Genomic DNA, 18,748 nt, shown 5'->3' with positions numbered 1-18,748 from the left:
TCAATCTTGACTTCATATGTTTATTGTATCATAAAAACCAAATCCGTGCGATTGGGGCATTGGCTACTGCTGTATAACTTGTTAATGGGATGATATCGGTAGCAAGTATATAGAAACCTGTTTTACACTCTGCTCAATATCAACGTAGCGCCCAACACATTGTGCGGTCTGGTCTACACCGTTAAGGCGTAAGCTTATATCCCATTCCAAGTCGTCGTCGAAATTGTGGGCAAAGTGACGGAAGATATTGATTTTATGGGATTATTATTTTAATTTGATTGCCACAGTTCATAAATTTGGCGACGTTCAAAACGTCAATATGCACTTCAGCCTTGTGACATTATGTGACCCGAGTCGTCGCTAGGTATCGTGTACATTAATATAGGCTATCACTTCACTGAAATGAAGAGTTGTAATTAGCAATATGACGCCATGTGACGTCATGAGATTCACGTTCGCATCCATAGAGAACCTTCCAAAAACGTTCGCGTTCACACGAACCTGAACCTTTCAGAGGTTCACATCATCCCTAGTATTTATCCCGCAGCACTCAGCGTGTCGAAATCAAAGACAGTGGGGTACTGATTCGATTTTGAGAGTTTAATACGTTGTTGTGCCGATAGCAGACGCCAGAGGGTATATATAAACATAAGACCGTGATAGCTTCCACACCCTGTTTAACGTCCACTTGTATGAATATAACTTTATTATAGTTACACGAGCTTTCGGAGCTCTGCTCCTTCATCAGGTGATAAAGCGAAAGTAACGCAAATAGAGCAACGAAAAAAGATTTTGAATTTGAACATATACATATTATGACATCATAGTGGGTGAAAACTTTCCAGATTCCAGAATTGTGTACTTTATGACGTCATAGGAACACAGAAGTAGTATACATTAGAAACGCATGAAGTAAGCTGTGCTCCTAAAAATTGGATACGATATGAGGTGTTTGTAGTATAATACACGTACAGAAAAGTGTCAATTTAAGTATTACATGGTGTAGTGAGACATGCACCCTCTATCTATATTCAGTCCTTGTCGGAATGCATCAAATTTGCAGGGTTGTAATGACTCGAGTCATGACTCGACTCGAGTCTGACTCGAGTCACGATTTTATGATGACTCGACTTGACTCGAGTCATTTTCTCAAAACACGGAAATGACTCGACTCGACTCGAGTCAATCTGTGTATTGACTCGACTTGAACTCGAGTCATTGCGCATGACTCGAACCAAGTCATATGACTCGAGACTCAGACGGCCAAGACCGACATTTCATTGTAATTTCGGAGAATTGTAAAGTAACCACACTATTGGGATTTCGTCTATTGGCACTGGTATTTGAAAATGCGACCAGAAACTGCTAAAAATGAGTAAATTAGTATATTATAAATTCGAACCATACGATATCACCAAACAGAGTTATAAAAAGTGAATTTAGCAAGATTTTAACTGGAAACTGGTCCGTTAACACAATGACTTGGACTCAACTCGAGTCATAATACCATGACTCGGACTCCACCCTCTGCTCGCTGACTTGGACTCGGACTTGACTCGGTGGTGAATTGAAAATGACTCGACTTGACTCGAGTCAAAACTATAAAAGTGAGATTGACTTGCGACTCGGAGCATTGTGACTTGGTTACAACCCTGCAAATTTGTCGATATATTTTTGTTCAGTAGCCTTGCGTAGGGTAGAGTCTTTAATGTTCCCGACCAATATGTTGATTATTATGTCGTTCTCCGAGTGTCCAGCCGTATAAAAATGTTCACCGACAGGCTTGGATTTGTTGCCTTTTGATATATCATGTCTATGTCCATTTACTCTCTTGTGGAGAGGTTGACTGGTCTCTCCAACCTACCATGCATCGGTACATCCTTTTCGGCAACGAATCAAGTATATCAAATGACTTGATTTGCAAGTGAAATGGCCTTTGGTGTTGTGCTTGGCATGTCCTCTTGTAATCATGTTATTGTTATCGAGAATAGCACACATCTTGCATGACGATTTTCCGCAATTTTCCACGCCGTTTTTTTGTCTTGACCGGGGTAGTCTGCTATTGACTAAAATGTTACGCAAGCTGCGTGGTTGTCGTATGGCTAAAATAGGCTACCTCGGGAATATTTCATTGCATTTTGGATCATTATTAAGTATTCGCTGATGTTTTCGCAAAATCTTGCGGATCCTTTCTGCTCCCGGAAAATAGGTCATGACCAGAGGCACTCTGCGATCTCGTGCTTCTTCATTGTTATTCCGACTGCAAGCAAGGAGTTCTTCAAGTGGCACATTGAGAGCCTTCTTTATTTGAGTGTTTATTAGCTGTGGGTCGTAACCAGATTTGGTTAGTTCATTTCTCAAAACTTCCAAGTGATCGTTTTATTCCTCTTCCTTTGAACAGATTTTGTGTATTCGAAGGGCTTTGCTGTACACCAGTAGTTCCCAACGTGGGCGATATCGCCCCCCAGGGGGCGAAAATGACGAAGGGGGCGACAGGGGGCCGAAAATGGACAAAGTGGGCGACGGGTGGCGAAAATAGCGAAGGGCGCGATAGGGGGGCGATGACGCGTCAAAACGGCTGACTTTTTTTCTTTTTTTTTTAGTCAACCCACGGAAATTTAGTTACAAAAGTGTGTCAAATTAGACATCGAGCCGAAAATTTGACCTTTTTTTTTTAGTGAACCCGCCGGTGATTACAGCTTGTATGCCCAATTTTTGGTACACAAAATTTGGGGGGCGATGATCGGTGTTGACCTTGAAAAGGGGGGGAAGGGTCGAAAAAGGTTGGGAACCACTGCTGTACATTTAAACTCTTACCAGAGTCAGTTGGTTTCCGGTAGAGTGACGTGAAAACACGGCCTTCTTCGATGTTGACGAGCGTGTCGAGGAAGGGAACTGCAATCATTGAGTTTTCCATGGTTAGGCGAATATTAGAGTGAGAGCCTTTTGTACATTAAAGATGCTTTGAAGCTTTTTGGTCAAATTGATTACTTAAATATATTTGTATTCGATAGCTACAAAATTAAATCTTCAGAATCTTCATCGTATCATAGAGGATGATATATATTATTGTTGTGACCCGCAACCTCACATCAACGATGGACTGCGTTGTTAGGAATACATTCATGTTAAAGTTATTAACTGCGTGCAATGCTAAATTCAATGTGAGCAAAGATCTCTATCACTATATGAGTTGATCTACTTTTACTAGTGACGGAAAACAATAAAACGAAACCCTATACAATTAACGTCCCTGTATTGCTAGTCGCAGGGTTGTCCAAAATTCGGAAAATCTAAACAATGATGGCTATCGATGTCTCATTCTATAGATTATTGATTGAAAAAACAGCAATGAGCCTGCTGCAAGCTCACAGGAAAGTCGTTAAGATTTGTCGCAAAGAGTTTGAAAGTAGCTACCGACGAATGGGCGGGCCAGCGACCATAGAACGGCGACAAGACTTGTAGTCACGAAATCACGGCTCTCGATTGCCTAATCGGCTATGCTTCAATAATCACTCCGGTGGTTGCCTGCTGATTAGTTGTTTAAGGAGTTTGCTAATTCTGTAAGCGCTTTATAGGTTGGTTGGCAGGTAATGATATAAGATTGATTCAGGACCTGTTGAGTTACGAAATACATGATGATGAAAAAACCACAGCTGCTTCATATAAACTTTTAAACCAAGGGTCGGCAACCTACGGCCCGCGGGCCGCATCCGGCCCGCCAAGCGAAATCGTCCGGCCCGTGGCATAATAATTAGTTAACACAAGAATACGGCCCGCCGTTTCACAATGAGTTTCAATTAACACAAGAATACGGCCCGCCGTTTCATAATGAGTTTCAATTGGCAGTGCAGCACAGCTTGGAAAGAATGTGGCATACATAGTCGCTATACGATATAAGTTGCCTACATCGTATTAGTCTGTTGTGACGCCATAAAACGAAGACGGATGGAGTAGGAAATGGAGATTGCAACGAACAACACATTGTTGGTGCTTATCAATCGGGTGTATCTCGCAACCGAAGGTGTACCATTCTTTTAAAAGGGTTTACCGATGGGGTGTGACAATAAAGGTGCCCTTCCTCTGCTTCAAAAACGCTTGGAATATCTCAGACGCAATGACAAAATCTCAAACTTACACTGTTTGATTACAGATAGCCTAACTATAGCATCCGTAGGTTAGTTATTCATAGTTCAATTCACCAGAAGGCATTGTGCGCCAAGACAACAAACCTGAAGAGTTTTGACCACAATGATTAAAACTGTAAATATGATTTTGTCTCACAAACTGAATCATCAACATTGTTTTGCGTTCCAGATATTAACATAAGCATAGAATCAATATGGCGATGTAATGTATATCTGCCATGTTCGCGCATTAACTCTTTCGACGCCGCGTATCCCCATATGTTCGCTGCCGATTGTCTTCAAAACGCCGCGTATTCCCATGTGTTCTCTAAATCGAGAGAGCGTATTTTTGTCTCGAAAATCTGACATGCCGTTTTGCATTCATGCCAGTCGGGGCATTGTGCGGTAATGAATTCAAAATTCAAGACTTGCTACCGAGAGGCAATTTCGCTCGATTACCTGTACAGAATAGTAACTTTATTTGTTATATATTTCCACGACAGTAACGATTTTCAACAGATGCCAATACCTAAAGACATTTTACATCATTATCACCAATCTTTAGCGACACATTGCGCGTTAAGTAAATATACCGATCTACTGAAGCCACAAAGGCAGTACATGTACTGCGACAACACAGACTTCACACCAATATATACGTATTTATTCAAGTTTTTCAAAGGTAAAATTGCATCGGGAGATGACGAGGACTCAGCGGTGACAAATAATGACGTTTTTGTGCAGATCGATGCTTGTAATCGTACACAAATGAGCTCCGTTGGCGGTGGCGGCTCGTGACAATATCGTGTGGTGGGGCAAGGGTTGCAAGCGACTTTTTATCAACATGACGTCACAATGGCGTTTTCCAACGTGAACAAGTGACTTGGTGGTCGGTAACACGAACTTCCCGACAACAGTGATTTTAACGTATGTGCCGCGAGAGGTCCGCCGGTGAGCTGTGACTTGAAGTGTGGTAACTGCGTAAACGGCGTACGGAACAAAGATTCGACACGGTTCATGTTCGCACTATACCTGACTAATTATCTGCAGAAATGGAAATGACTATAACTCGAGAGATTGCGTAAGCCTAACTGGAAAGGTCATCGAGTTCGGACACAGACGCAATTGTTATCTCATAGATTGGACATGTCATATTGAATCCAATACATCATTCTGAAGAACTACGGATAGCAGCCTCGGAAATTCGGTCCCGGTACAGCTTGGGACATTTTGGCCTTGAAGCTGGAGACTGTCACACGACACATACGGCTTACGGTCTATAGCAGGGGTCTCCAACACGCGGCCCGCGGGCCGCATGCGGCTCGCGAGGTCCTATTTTGCGGCCCGCGACCTGATTTGAAAAAAATTCAGAAAAACGCTTAGTAAATCATGTTGAAACGCTAAAATTGATTTCAGTTGAAACATAATGTTGTTGTTTTTCAAAGTGAGCCATTCTATGTGCCCACTATCACTATTACTCACTAGTTGATACGGCTTCGGCATGGTAATATCATTCCATGGATGAAGAATTTGCTGGTACGAATGGGCATATTGCCTTGACGTGCAATGGCCCACCACTGCCAAGACCGAGACGCCTGCAAAACGACTTCGGGCGCTCCAAAAGACCATGCTTTACGAGGAGATAGTTGTCTAGCAAGTAGGCTTATACCGTGTATAGCTAACCCCAATATTGATTCTTCAATCCATGGGTGGCCAATCTGCAGCAGTAGAAGGAAAATTATGCGGCTGTCGACACTTATAATAACAACCCTACGTTTTCGCAGATACCCCATGCATCAGCTGTATCTGGGAATCTGATCACATTGGCCGAGAAAGGATAAATATTTTATAGTAATATGTGAAACTATACTAATATTTATGGACGAAATTCACTCATGAACATGAAAAATTTTTCGCGCTTCGCGCGACTACAAATTGGTTCTCTGTGGCTCTTTACAACATCATAACTACTAACGATTTGGTGCGCATAGTAAGCCGATATGTGCATATAGATTAGTTCGGAGTGTACCGGCAATGGACATGGACATGATAACGTGGGTATTTGGCCCCAGCTAGTTTATCACGACTAACCACCGGTATGCGGCCGCAGGCTACATGAGTACGCGAAATGCGGCCGTGAATTACAAAAATGTTGGCCACCCCTGTTTTAGCGGCTAAAGAGTGTTGTCATTGTCAGGTATCGTGTACAGCTCATAGTCCAAAATATAATGACATTGATGATCATGATACTTTTTGTTGTATTTGTGTTTGTTCAATAAAATATTAGTTCTTTTGTGGTGACTATAACCGTCGCCTATGTTAGAAAGCACAGCGTTGTAATAACGTAGAGTTATCAGACGTGGTTGTTGAACTGCGTTGCCTACTTTTATATCGATATTGATGTCATGCGGCCCGCGGCCTCCAGGAATTTGGAAAAGTGGCCCGCGACCTATTTTGAGTTGGCGACCCCTGGTCTATAGTGTCTATATGTCTGCTGCAAAATCGCCTTCGGAAAATATATTACCGAATATTACCGAATAAATGCGTGGATGAAAGCCGAAAACTAGGTACACTGTTACATGAAATCATCGAGAAACAGCCTCATCATGACCGTTTTCGGTATGGTACACTGTCAAAATTAATACGAACAGACCAACACCGAATTTTGCCTAGAATTTACTGAGGAATAGGCTGATCAAGCGATCAGCTGCTGTTAGCCGCCATCGAAAACGAAACAGCTATCGCGCTTGACAGGGGTTGTAATTGTGAGCAAATGGCCTGAAGGCCACAGTTTCACGGTGAAATTGACATTGGAGAATATAAAATAATCTATAGTTTGAGACATTGATACCCATCTTTTTGGAGATTTTTCAAATTTTGGACAACCCCAATGACAGCAGGCTCGAACCAGATGGTATGATCCCACACACGATGGTTGTTATACCAAATTTGATTTGATCCCGAATATAGCACATACAACTATTATAGCGTTAATTAGTCGAGTGGTCGTCGGTCGCGATTCAAGCTATTTCCAATAGTGAAATCCCCGAGAAACCCGACGGACTTCGAAATCACAACTCTTCGTTTTTACAGCCGTCCTTGAAATATAGGGAGTGGTTGGCGCCAGACCTTGGCAATTATCGTAAGGGGGCGCCGCAGAAAAAAAGGTTAAGAATCACTGCGCTAGGGCAACAAATAAGCAACTAGCCGACGGCCCGACGCTGGTGTGGAGCACGCTGCAAAACAAATTCGAAAAGTAAATATTTGTATTCTCGTTGTAGCGTAGCTCATGAAATAACTGCGGCGATTTTGTTACCTATAAAATGGAGGATTTTTACCTAGACTTAAAATTATGACTAAATTTTGTCCTCATGTATGTAAATTGGGCGTTTTCGAACATAAAGGAAAGGACGTAGTATTAGTAGTGTACTACTTATCTTCATTTCCGGTTGTAACTGTCTGTCCTTAAGAGGTAGCTTGGCCTGAAAAACTTTGTGACTGGAAAACTGACAGATTTTAACATGAAAAACTCTATTTTAACGAAACGTGGAACTATCAAGCATTGCAGTAGTTACATCACGCATTATGGTAAAAATGATTAAAATTTGTTGTAGCATAACGGAAGATACATTCCGACATTCGCGGGTAGAATGTGTCTTTCCTTACTAAATAACTATTCAATAATGGAGAAAGAACGTTCAACAGCAGCTGCTGTTGGCTGGCAACACTGAAGTTGTACGGACACTGCAGGTGACATACCGTTTCGCTTCATTCTGACAATATTGCTTACATCACAATTTTCCATCATGCGCTTCTTTTTATAAGAACTAATGACCACTTAGTCTTTCTACAGTCAAAATATTGCGGTACTTTGAGCATAACACCATGTCAACCTATTTGTTTCATTTGCCCGTTAAGGATTTACAACGAGCAGACAATGGGCCGTTTACAACGGTAGGCCTATATGACCATGACCTCCTCATTTATCAGATTTGTCCTTACTATTTTGGTACAATTTGCATTAAAGCTCTATTTGTATTTTTTCAGATCAAATGTCAAGGGGTCAGGATTAATAGGGATGAGCACTTTACGTACTGGATCTCAAGAACGGGAGAAAAAATGTATAACTGGGGCACTGCTAAAAGCAATTACTGTCAATGCGGACTTAACGGTGACTATAAAGACAGATCTTCAAGATTTCAAGTCACGTTATATTGTTATTACTTCAAGACACCTGCATAAGCAATAGCTATAAGTGCAATTGCGACCAAAACAGCGGATCCGTGGTTACATCAGATGAAGGATACCTGACAGACAAATCGAAACTTCCGCTACGAGAAATACGAATCGGCGACATGGGTTCTAGTGATGAGCGAGCGTGGCTCACTATTGGCAAGCTAGAATGCGTTGGTACGTTTAGCGATCTCATATGATAGTTCTCTGCAACTTTTCTCGTCGTGGTACACCCTTTAAACCAGTGGTTCTCAACCGGGGGCCCGCGAAGCATTTTCAGGGGGTCCGTAAAGCCTTAAAATTGTTGATAAGCTAAATTGTATGTTTGTTTTTTTTAATTCGGAAAATCGAGAAGCACTTTCGCTTCCTTACTAGTAAAACTCCATAGCTCACATCAAAAGAATCACTGTCTGAGATGAAATATCATACTGTGCAGACTCATTTTAATTGCTAAATTGTCAATAGCCTCTACGGATAAAAACATTTTCCTGTTTGGAGATGTTTTGTTGTGGATTGTGTGGGAAAAAGTTGCATGAGTAAGGTAAATCACGGTGACATCGAAAAGTTTACAAAACTCCAATTTTCTGGTGATGTATATACCGATTTTTCCACAATAACTTCAAGATGAGCTGCAAGATAAAAATGATTAGGCTTGACGGTTTATGTTCATTAAAAAATTGTTAGTCAATTATGGTGCCACAATAGGCAAGCTAGAATGCGTTGGTACTTCTGGTATGCTCATATGACACTTATATCCATTATTTCCTTGTAGTATAGTTTATATTTTATGTCGACTATAATATTTCATGGTGCGAAACCTTATTAAGTAGCTGGGTAACTAACTTATGTTATTGAACTACCCGTTCAAGAATTAGACACTGATTACATAAAGGAATTTGTTCAAAACCATTTGGCGAAAATGCAATTGCGCTTAGAACAAACTAGTTCAGTATAGACTGCTTACTTGAAGAGGTCGGTTTTGTCTAAATCAGTGGGTCTTAACTTATTTTAAACTGGAAGACACCGAGAACCCTCAGAGCCCGACATATTCGCCGAGTCACAAAACATAAATCTACCACATGGTACATCTACCTATACATTTAAGACATTATCGTGGATTACTGGTGCACCCAATGAACCGTGCTTCAACATCGCGTTAAAATAATAAAACAGTAAAGTATGATATTCACACAATTCGAAAACATTATATTGAATATTTATTGCAAATAAATATGACTTCAACTGTCCCTTTTCATGTAGGCCTACTAGTTTAAAAAGGCTAACGGCATCACCTCGAAACGTGTCATCGTATTGTTCAGCCAAAACGCAAAAACGTGATACCAACTGCTGAAATACATATTAACTCACGAATATTGAAGATGACGTTGGCATTTCAGAAGAACGAGCCCTAACCGACACTACTTACGCCATGTACCACCCCAAAAGTCCCAATTTGACTATTGTCCGCACTTAATAGCCTGCAATCAGTGATGACCATTACTGAAGTGTCGTCACAAATCATATATACGGGTTGAATGTGTGTCTAGACCTCTGGGAGTCTATGGAAACCATGAGAGTGGCTCACGGAGCCCCCGATGTTCCAACGAAAACCGGTTAAGATCCACTGCTTTATAAGTCATTTGACCGCTGCTGAACATTGAAGGCATCAATTGCTTTGCGACTTGTGTGGTTGGAACCCAGCGTGACTGAATTCAAAAAATATACTGCGACAGACCATAATGCCCTCCTTAATCGTGATAGAGTTGGTGCGAAGTATTCACTTCCCGTTAGTGTCGGGTGTGCAATCCTTTTCGTTTCAGAGATTCGCGTTCTGAATAATCAAAACTGATAATATTTTTCATTAATATTGCTCGAAGTATCAAATGATTCGCTTGCGTTCATGCTATGAAATTGGCCCAGAAGCGGACTGAACTGAATTCGTGAACCTATATTTTACTTGTGGTAGAGTTTTGGCATATCCAACCTTTATTTGCATTAAGCTCCCGTGGTGCGAAATTGCTCTAATGGGGTTCGAAAATTATTTTGATTACCTCTTCAAAATTTGGCCCGAATTCAAATCCTTTATATGGTACCAAAAAGTGAGATCTATTATAATTTTATCGTGTAGTTGTAATATGATCTTCTGATAAGAGATTTCTGAATATGTCGTTTTGTTGTCATCACAATTTTAGCAATGTGACCTCCTGTGTACGTTCGTTCAAGGTTCGCACGGTATTAGATTTAAATGGCTTGCAGCTTTGTAATGGATACTGGAGTAAAAAAAAAACATCGGCTCGATAATGGACAATGACCGTTAATACGACCCCATATATATATATCCCCTTAGTTGGGCATATACTCATCAAGTCGAAAATTGCTCTTCTCGTATGTGTTCTCACAGATGAAATCCCGTGGCTCACTGCGAGATAACTTCGTCATTCCGTATTGACAGGTCTATCAGTCCCCATAAAGGTCCGATTGTCATCTGGAGGAAGCAACTACGGACGAGTTGAAATACTACATGGTGGCACATGGGGAACGGTATGCGATGACGGATGGGGTTGGAATGAAGCAAATGTCATTTGCAAAATGCTTGGTTTCTATCACGCCAACTCATTTGATATTGAGTCGGGGGCCGGAAGCGGCCGGATCTGGCTAGATGACGTGTCCTGCACTGGGAGTGAATCCAGCATTATTTTCTGCAACAAAAATTCGTGGGGTCATCATAACTGCGGTCATAGCGAAGACGTTGGTGTGCGATGCTCTAACGACGCAGCTGTACGATTACAAGGTGGCAGTTCCCACTCTGGACGAGTTGAAATCTTTCACAATGGCGTGTGGGGAACCATCTGCGACGACGATTGGGATTTAAACGATGCTCATGTAGTATGTCGTATGCTTGGATTTCGACGCGCTTCTGACACTCGATCATTTGGAAGAGGTGCTGGTTCCATCTGGTTCGATGACGTTGATTGCTTTGGTACCGAGTCGTCCATACTTGAATGCGTGCATAGCGGCTTTGGTGTACATGATTGCGATCACGACGATGATGTGGCCGTGGCTTGCGATAGTTAGTCTCACTATCATCAGCAAATATGATTATGATGCGTGAGAAATTCACTGACGGAACTCAAATTTCGATTATAAGCCACATTTTATTCACGTCGTCGTATGCGGTTGAAGCAGATGGTGTGATAAAGTGAAGAAGAATAGGACCAGCATCTAGATAAACTTTATCAGTGTATCCTGTAACGAAGCTCCCGTATATTCCCATTACCGACCGTTATTGATAATTCCTGATTAGTTTTTCGGTTCAATCGATTTTACCGACATTCCACAATGGAGTCGTTAAACATAAGATAATATACAAAGATAAATATATACTGTAGGCCAGTGGTTCTCAACCTTTTTGTCGTCGCGGACCCCTTTTGGAGCGTCATGGACTCCCACGGACCCCCAAAGAATTAGTTCAAAGTAAGGTCTATTATCGTGCAACCATAATCTGTCCTGTGCAAATATCAGCTGCAGGCTAGAGAGAAACAGCAACAAAATTACCATTTTCGAAAGTAACATCGTAGCCTACTATGATGTAGAAATTGTGAAGACTTTTAATATTTCAAAGCAAATTCTACAGCTAAATTTATCGAAATACGCGATCGTGTCTGGGAAATATGCGCCGTCTATTAGATAAGAACGAGAGCCATTTCCACAACGATAGGTGGTGGCGAATGTAATAATAACAGGCAACGCTTCTGACGACACATTTGGGTATGATCGCAACATATATGGCATCAAAATTGAGAAACATATTTTTAGTGAACATTTAACGTCTACCATTGTCCTTTCCATCTAGCAGCTCCTCCTGTTGCTATTCTGGAATAGCGGTTATGCATACCACAGGAAAAAATGGATTTTAGCAAACAAATTTTATCCAAACCCCCAACAAAACATCTCTAAAAAGCAATATGTTAGTATTAGCAGGCTATTGGCAATTAGACAAGAAAATGAGTTTGCGCAGTAAAATATTTCATCTCAGACGGTAATTCTGATTGTATGATTTATCAGATTTTAGCAGTTATGAGGCAAAACTGTCTCGTGATTTCTCTAATTAAAAAAAAATCAATTCAGTTTATCAACCATTTTGCAAATTTGGAGGCTTCGCGGACCCCCGGTTGAGAACCACTGCTGTAGGCTTTATAAGCAGTCAGTCTATTACAATCAAGTATAGCCTACTTGAAAATGCCATAAATGCAATATCACATATCTTCATAGCGTGAGTGTCTGGAGTCGTCAGCCATACCAAAACGCACTGTCGACTACAGAGTTCTATATTTTCTTTAACATTGGCTATAGTTTTGGAGATCTGATTTCTGAGACTTATACGCTATATAAAAAACAGCCCAGTCGTACTATAAATATCGACAATTCCAATTTGATCATGATTAGTAAACAATGAAGTCTGCTTTAAATAATGAGAATCATCATGAAATTCTTTGGGTGTTGTAATCCTAGTTTAAATGTTCTACGGATAGGTATCAACATAAAATACAAAAATAACATTGCAATATTCCATCCGTCATGTGTAATATAAAGTGCCTACCTTAAAGTCAAAATAGTATGGAATACCATTATTATGTATTGAAATTAAAATTGCTTCTGAGGCGATTTGCGCTTGTTAACAATTTTGTACAACAGTATGTCATCATGTGATAGTGCCATCTGCACTGATATCATTATTTTGCTGTTTTGATGTCTTGCAGTCACTTGTTCTAATCCAGGGGTTTTCAAACTGTGAGCCATGGTCCACTAGGGGACCACAGGAGCATTTTGAGGTGGGTAACCAAGCGATTTAGAAAATTGTATAATTAGTGAAAGTTAGTTATATTTGTTATGTTATTCGCTCAAAAATGTATTCATATTGTCGAATTATGCGTAGACTATATGAAGCTTTACATCCCACTCGGATGAGATTTAGTGGCATGTTTGGAGTCACAATAAACAAGTAGAAATTGGGACGGGAAACGGCGGCTTTCGTGGCCCCGGCTATTACAACCTACGGCCAACAGCAACGAAAATAATTTCGATTATAGAATACCTGAGAGTTAATGCTGAAGTAACCAAGGATTTTGGCGGGTCATATGTCGCATGCCGATGAAAAGGGTGTGCATTAAACTCGAACTAAAGTGTATTTGAGGTAGATCAGAGTTCTCAAACACGCGGGCCGCATGTGGCCCGCCAGAGCATTTTGTGCGGCCCGCGACGACATTTTAGATTTTTATTAATTTGACAATATATAGGCCAAAGTGTCACATATATCTTTTCAGGTTATAAAGTGAAAATCCCCTCTTAAATTGCTCCGAAAGCCTTAAACTGTTCATTAAACTTCACTATCACATCAATTGCAAACGCTATCATGCAGTGGAAGATTTACTATTTTGCCACATTTTCAATTCATGATGACAAAACCTGACCTTTAGACGATTCGTGACTGAAATTTGTGAGTTGGACTTGGACGCGACCTTTCTTAGGATTACTCAGACTCGGCTAACTCAATGGCCAAATGAAAATGACTCGAGTGGACTTGGAGTGACTCGGAATATCGTGAATTTGTTAGAACCTTGGACGCAAAAAACTAATCGCGTGTCAGGGGAATAGTAATAGATCAGAAGGTTGCAGCTTGGTATCTCGCTAACTAAGCAAGTAGTTATGGCAACCATTGGCAATCTGTTAGTTACATCTTCGGTCGCTAAACCATGTTGTTATCAAGGTCACTTAGAGGTACCGAGTACCGTAGTGGTACACTCGAACGATGTAACAGCAATGAGCCGTTCGGCGTTCCGACATTTCAATCACTAGGACACATTCATTAATGTATATATATCATATTCATATTATTTTCTGCTCCTACATTTGAACATATTTGGCCATGAGATTAATAGCCTATAACCAATGATATATATACAATGATTGGAAACTCCAGTGAGCTCTGCGTTTGAGCGCGTCGCGAGTCATGCTTCACCAGCGGTATGGAATCGATGTAAACAAACGGTTCGCCAGCAATCTTTCTTCGGGAACTGGCGTTAACGTAGTGAAAAGTTTTATATCGAGACCTCTGTTGCAGGTGAAATGTGTTCATACTGTACAGGTTTTGGCCAATACCAGTAGCATGGCTTAATATTCAGACGAAACTGATGTACCAGTGTGCCTACGTGATGAACATTGTGATCGGAGGTGGTCTCGCAGTATCAAATAACGGTGAATACTTCATAGTACGAGGTAGAGTTGAGATCAGGTCACTATCTTCAAGTCATTGCAAATTTTTAATCGAGTCACGAAGTCATTTCTAAATTTTTCAAGTCAATTCAGGCAGGTTCTAAAACTGACTCTGAAGTCAGGCCTTCTGAAGTTGTGAAAGTAGGCAAAACCTACTTGAGGATATCGCAAAAAGCATCACGTTTTTGAAGTAATAATAGTCATTATTCCTTTGTTACGGAGATTCATCTTGTGATTCGAATGCTCCTATATACAATTGAATAAATAGAAATATTTTTGTTTGATACTTATCAGGAGTAGATAGTCTTTATTTTCATCCAATCAAAATACATAACACACGGCAGTGATGGTGGTACAGAAAATATGCTTGCAAGTAATCTTCAGCAGCTTGTAGATACAGTATACAATTGACTAACGGATGTAACTCATTTCTTCATACTACTCGAGTACTTTTCAGACCGTTCATTTTCTGCTTCAACAAGTCGGTCTCAATATCCAATTGACTAACAAACGTCTGCAAAATCTGGTCTTAACCTACTTTTTCGAACTACTTCATCAGTACAATTTCCCATGATATGATGGTATATCTTATAAGTGTATGTGTGCGCAAGAGCGACCCACAATAGGTAGAAAGTTCCTGCCACTGTCCATTTCAGGTTTGATAGACTTGTGCACAGCCAATGATACATAAATGATTGTTCACAGCATAAACTCTGTATAGTCATTTATTGTAATATTGCCCATGTCCAGTTTGTCAACTCTTACAATCATAGTTGACTTGCAAGATGGTGACTTCGAAGAATGGGACAGAATAGAGACTATCCAACAATCCGCTTCACTCAACAAATTTCCGAACTTACACATCACCATCTATTCCCTCAACAGTCGAGGTGATCATGGAAGAAGTTGATCGAATCCGAGGGTCATAACAATGTGTCATCGGATGGGTATTACAGAAGCAGGATTTTGAACAACTTAAATACCTCACCTCTTCATGGACTCCTAAATGCGCTGATACTAGTCGTGACTAAATTTCAATGAGGATACCAACACCATATTATCATTGAGAATTTTATACAGGGTATAGATATTTCATTTACTATAACACTTGAAAACTGCATAAACAACTTTTGTTATTATGTCAGACTTGTTGTCATCTAAATTCAGAATAACAAGAACCAAAATCCTAGTCAAGGGAAAGCATTTAAGTCAAGTCAATATGTAGCATAAAGGGATTTTCATGTTTATGCAAATTACAATATCAGATATACCTATGTTCAAGCCATTCGATAAATGTACTGTGTGCATCTATTTTTGTTGTAATTTATGAAACTGTGCTGTGCTATTTTGAACAATCGAATAACTGTGCCTAATAGTTGATAACGTCAATGTTTCTTGTCACGTAACAAAAATATATATTCTCAAATGTTATTTTTTCGAGCTTTCTTATTCTCTCTCAATGACAATAACAGGACTGCAGTTGGGTGGTAGAGCAGCGATTTAACATTCCGTTGAGCATCGGAGGGCATTGAAGCATCAAGTACCATGGAATTTGAACACTAGGATGTTTCAAGCCTCTTTGGAAATCAATTATTCTTTGAAAATTACCATATCGTTGGTGCGGCCAGATTTCCTCCTGATCAGGCAAAAAAATGATTACAATAACGGATCAAGACTCAATCTCTTGGTGATAATGAGGTAGTCTGCTCGATGGATTGGCAAAAATGTCCGTATCAAATTTATCATTGTTGTTGTTTTCTTGTCTATTTGATAAGCTTCCCTGCTCACGAATTTCGTTGCTGTTTCTGCGGCATAAGAATATCTCCAGTTTTGCAGTAGCGGCATATCTTTTTCCAGCTATTACAAGTGAAGCAATATTATCTGTCATGCAATATGGCTTTAAATGGCAGCTGTAGTTGAACTTGGTTGTCATATTCACAAGGCACACGAAATTATCCACAGATTGCATTGTAGTGTCCATCTCCTCACCTCTCGCACTCAAATAATATGCATAGTCTTTCAGCAAGACTATTTTTCTCTGAATCAATCGATCCAATGAGTATCAATCCAAACCGGCACCAATCGTCAAAGTATTATTCATTTTGACTACAATCTTTGGAAATATCTCAATGTCTGGAGAAGAGTGGAACATGACATGGTTGCTTCTCACGGACTGCCCGGCGTGTCAGAATCCCATATGATAATGATTTGCACTTTTATTAGGATCCATAAATTCTTTTCAATTTAGTCGCGGTTGTGGGTTACTTTGCGGCTGTTTCAATACACGAACAATCTTTTCTTGAAAGTTAGAATGGACTATAATTTATAATAAATGTTAATAACGGCCCTGTAAAAAATTTATGCATTAGACATTTACAGAATGGGAATTTGTTATGTCATAGTTTTGCCAGTCAACTACAATTGAACTCAAGGTAAATATTCAAGCCATATTACCGCATATGCAATATATATGAGCATATTCAAGAGAGAGATTTTGCATTGGAGGATTGTGGAGTTACATTGCTGAAAAAATAACCTGGGTATTTCAGGCAGCAGTAGGCTACATACAAATGCAAGTTGATGCTCATGCTCAGGTCATAAAGCGTGATGCAAATAGCGAAAAGTTATGAAGGTTTTACATAAAATACCATAGACGTACAGTACACACTATACAATTGTTATGTTCGTGCATTTACGTTAAGTGTTGTTTCCTAAGTGTCTCCTAATTTCTATAGGACTAGTAATTAACTCCAATCATTATTTCCTTGTGTGTCGTGCTTGTATTTATACCCTGTGTTCTGTTGTCTCGTGGTCTTTCATTTAACTGAACTCTGGATCGTGTCGCCTGTCTTAACGTTATTCTGCTGCATAATATATTGATTTCATATTGCAACCTCGTCGTATGAGTTATTGTTCAAACAAGATCAAGAACATAACAATTGGTGTCAGAAGTCGGATTCAAAGTTATTTCTGCGACGAATGTAAAGCATGGATTCAGGTATATTGAAGCTGCTCGAGAAGCAGCAGGCAATGATGGCGAGTCTACATGAGACAATGGCAAATCAAAAAGCTCAGCTGGAGCAGCAAAATGCTCGGCACAGAGAAGATCTAGACCAGTGGTTCTTAACCTTTTTTCTTCCAGCGCCCCCTTTCAAAAATTATCGTGCTCCAGCGCCCCCCCCCCCCCAACTTCATATTGTAAGGAATGTAATAAAGACAATGAGTAAGATGGATGGCCGTAACAGCACTTCGTCAACCCCCCTAAAACGATTGCCTTGCGCACCAATGGCGTGATAAACTGAACCTCTGAGGGCTTCGCCACCACGAACCCCATATCGTGATTTTGATGGTCAGCAAAGTTTGTGTGGCCTGGTCGCCCTAGGTACCAAAATTTTCTACAATGCATGAATGAATAGCTGGTAATTAGGCTACATATATAAGTCGCTATAAACTTTTTATCCTCTCAGCCCACGTAATCAGATTTACCAGTAGCACTGAGTGAGCTGTTGTATAGGAAAATAAAGGACACGTAATTAATAATTAAACATATTCGGGCGTGCCCGCAGGTACAATTATTCGTTACCAGGGCCGTAACAGCACTTCGTCAGCCCCCTCCAAACAAGAAACGTTGGTCCAGGGCCCCCATCGGGTGATAAACCAAACTTCCGGGGGACTTCACTCCCAGACCCCCATTAGGCTGTCCGCTATTTGCTGATAGACTATTAGGTATCTACATTGGGTGTCCATTTACTGAGGCAGCTATTCTCGCCTAGTCGCGCGAAGCATTTCACTAATTAATGATTAAATTGGTCAATATCATCGGGAATTGCATGTAAATTGAGATCAAGTTTTATCCTCTCTCTGCTCACGTAAACACATTTACCGGTAGAGCTGAGTGAGGTGCAATGTTCCCTCTGAGCTGCGCACGTGCGCAGTGCTGACACGGTCTCTGCGCACAGAAAATCTACGTTGCGCACAACAAATCCAAAGTTATTACCTTTTTTTAGTCGTTACGCACTGTTGTCCAAGGGTCAGCGCAGTGAGTTGTTGAGTGTGTGCAGACTCATCAAAACTTAAAGCGAACATTGTGAGGTTTCTTGAAAACTGTAGGGCCG

At 40.5% G+C, this 18,748-nt stretch overlaps 1 protein-coding gene across 1 annotated transcript in view; it reads left to right on the top strand.

Annotated features, from left to right (window-relative positions):
* LOC145438136 (uncharacterized) overlaps positions 1 to 11,522 on the top strand; it is a 146,095-nt gene extending 134,573 nt beyond the window's left edge. Inside the window, exons 49-51 of the mRNA XM_080315509.1 lie at positions 8,175 to 8,298; positions 8,358 to 8,537; positions 10,813 to 11,522. Coding sequence (XP_080171635.1) covers positions 8,175 to 8,298; positions 8,358 to 8,537; positions 10,813 to 11,435 — 927 coding nt within the window. The 3' untranslated portion in view covers positions 11,436 to 11,522. The remainder of the gene's footprint in view (positions 1 to 8,174; positions 8,299 to 8,357; positions 8,538 to 10,812) is intronic.
* Positions 11,523 to 18,748: the final 7,226 nt, after the last annotated feature.

The sequence above is a fragment of the Botryllus schlosseri genome, chromosome 4 (assembly GCF_051294905.1).
Source record: "Botryllus schlosseri isolate E-star chromosome 4, Bs_hap1, whole genome shotgun sequence".
NCBI lineage: Eukaryota > Metazoa > Chordata > Ascidiacea > Stolidobranchia > Styelidae > Botryllus > Botryllus schlosseri.
Note: the sequence above shows the minus strand (reverse complement) of the source record. Positions and strands in the feature narration are given on the sequence as shown.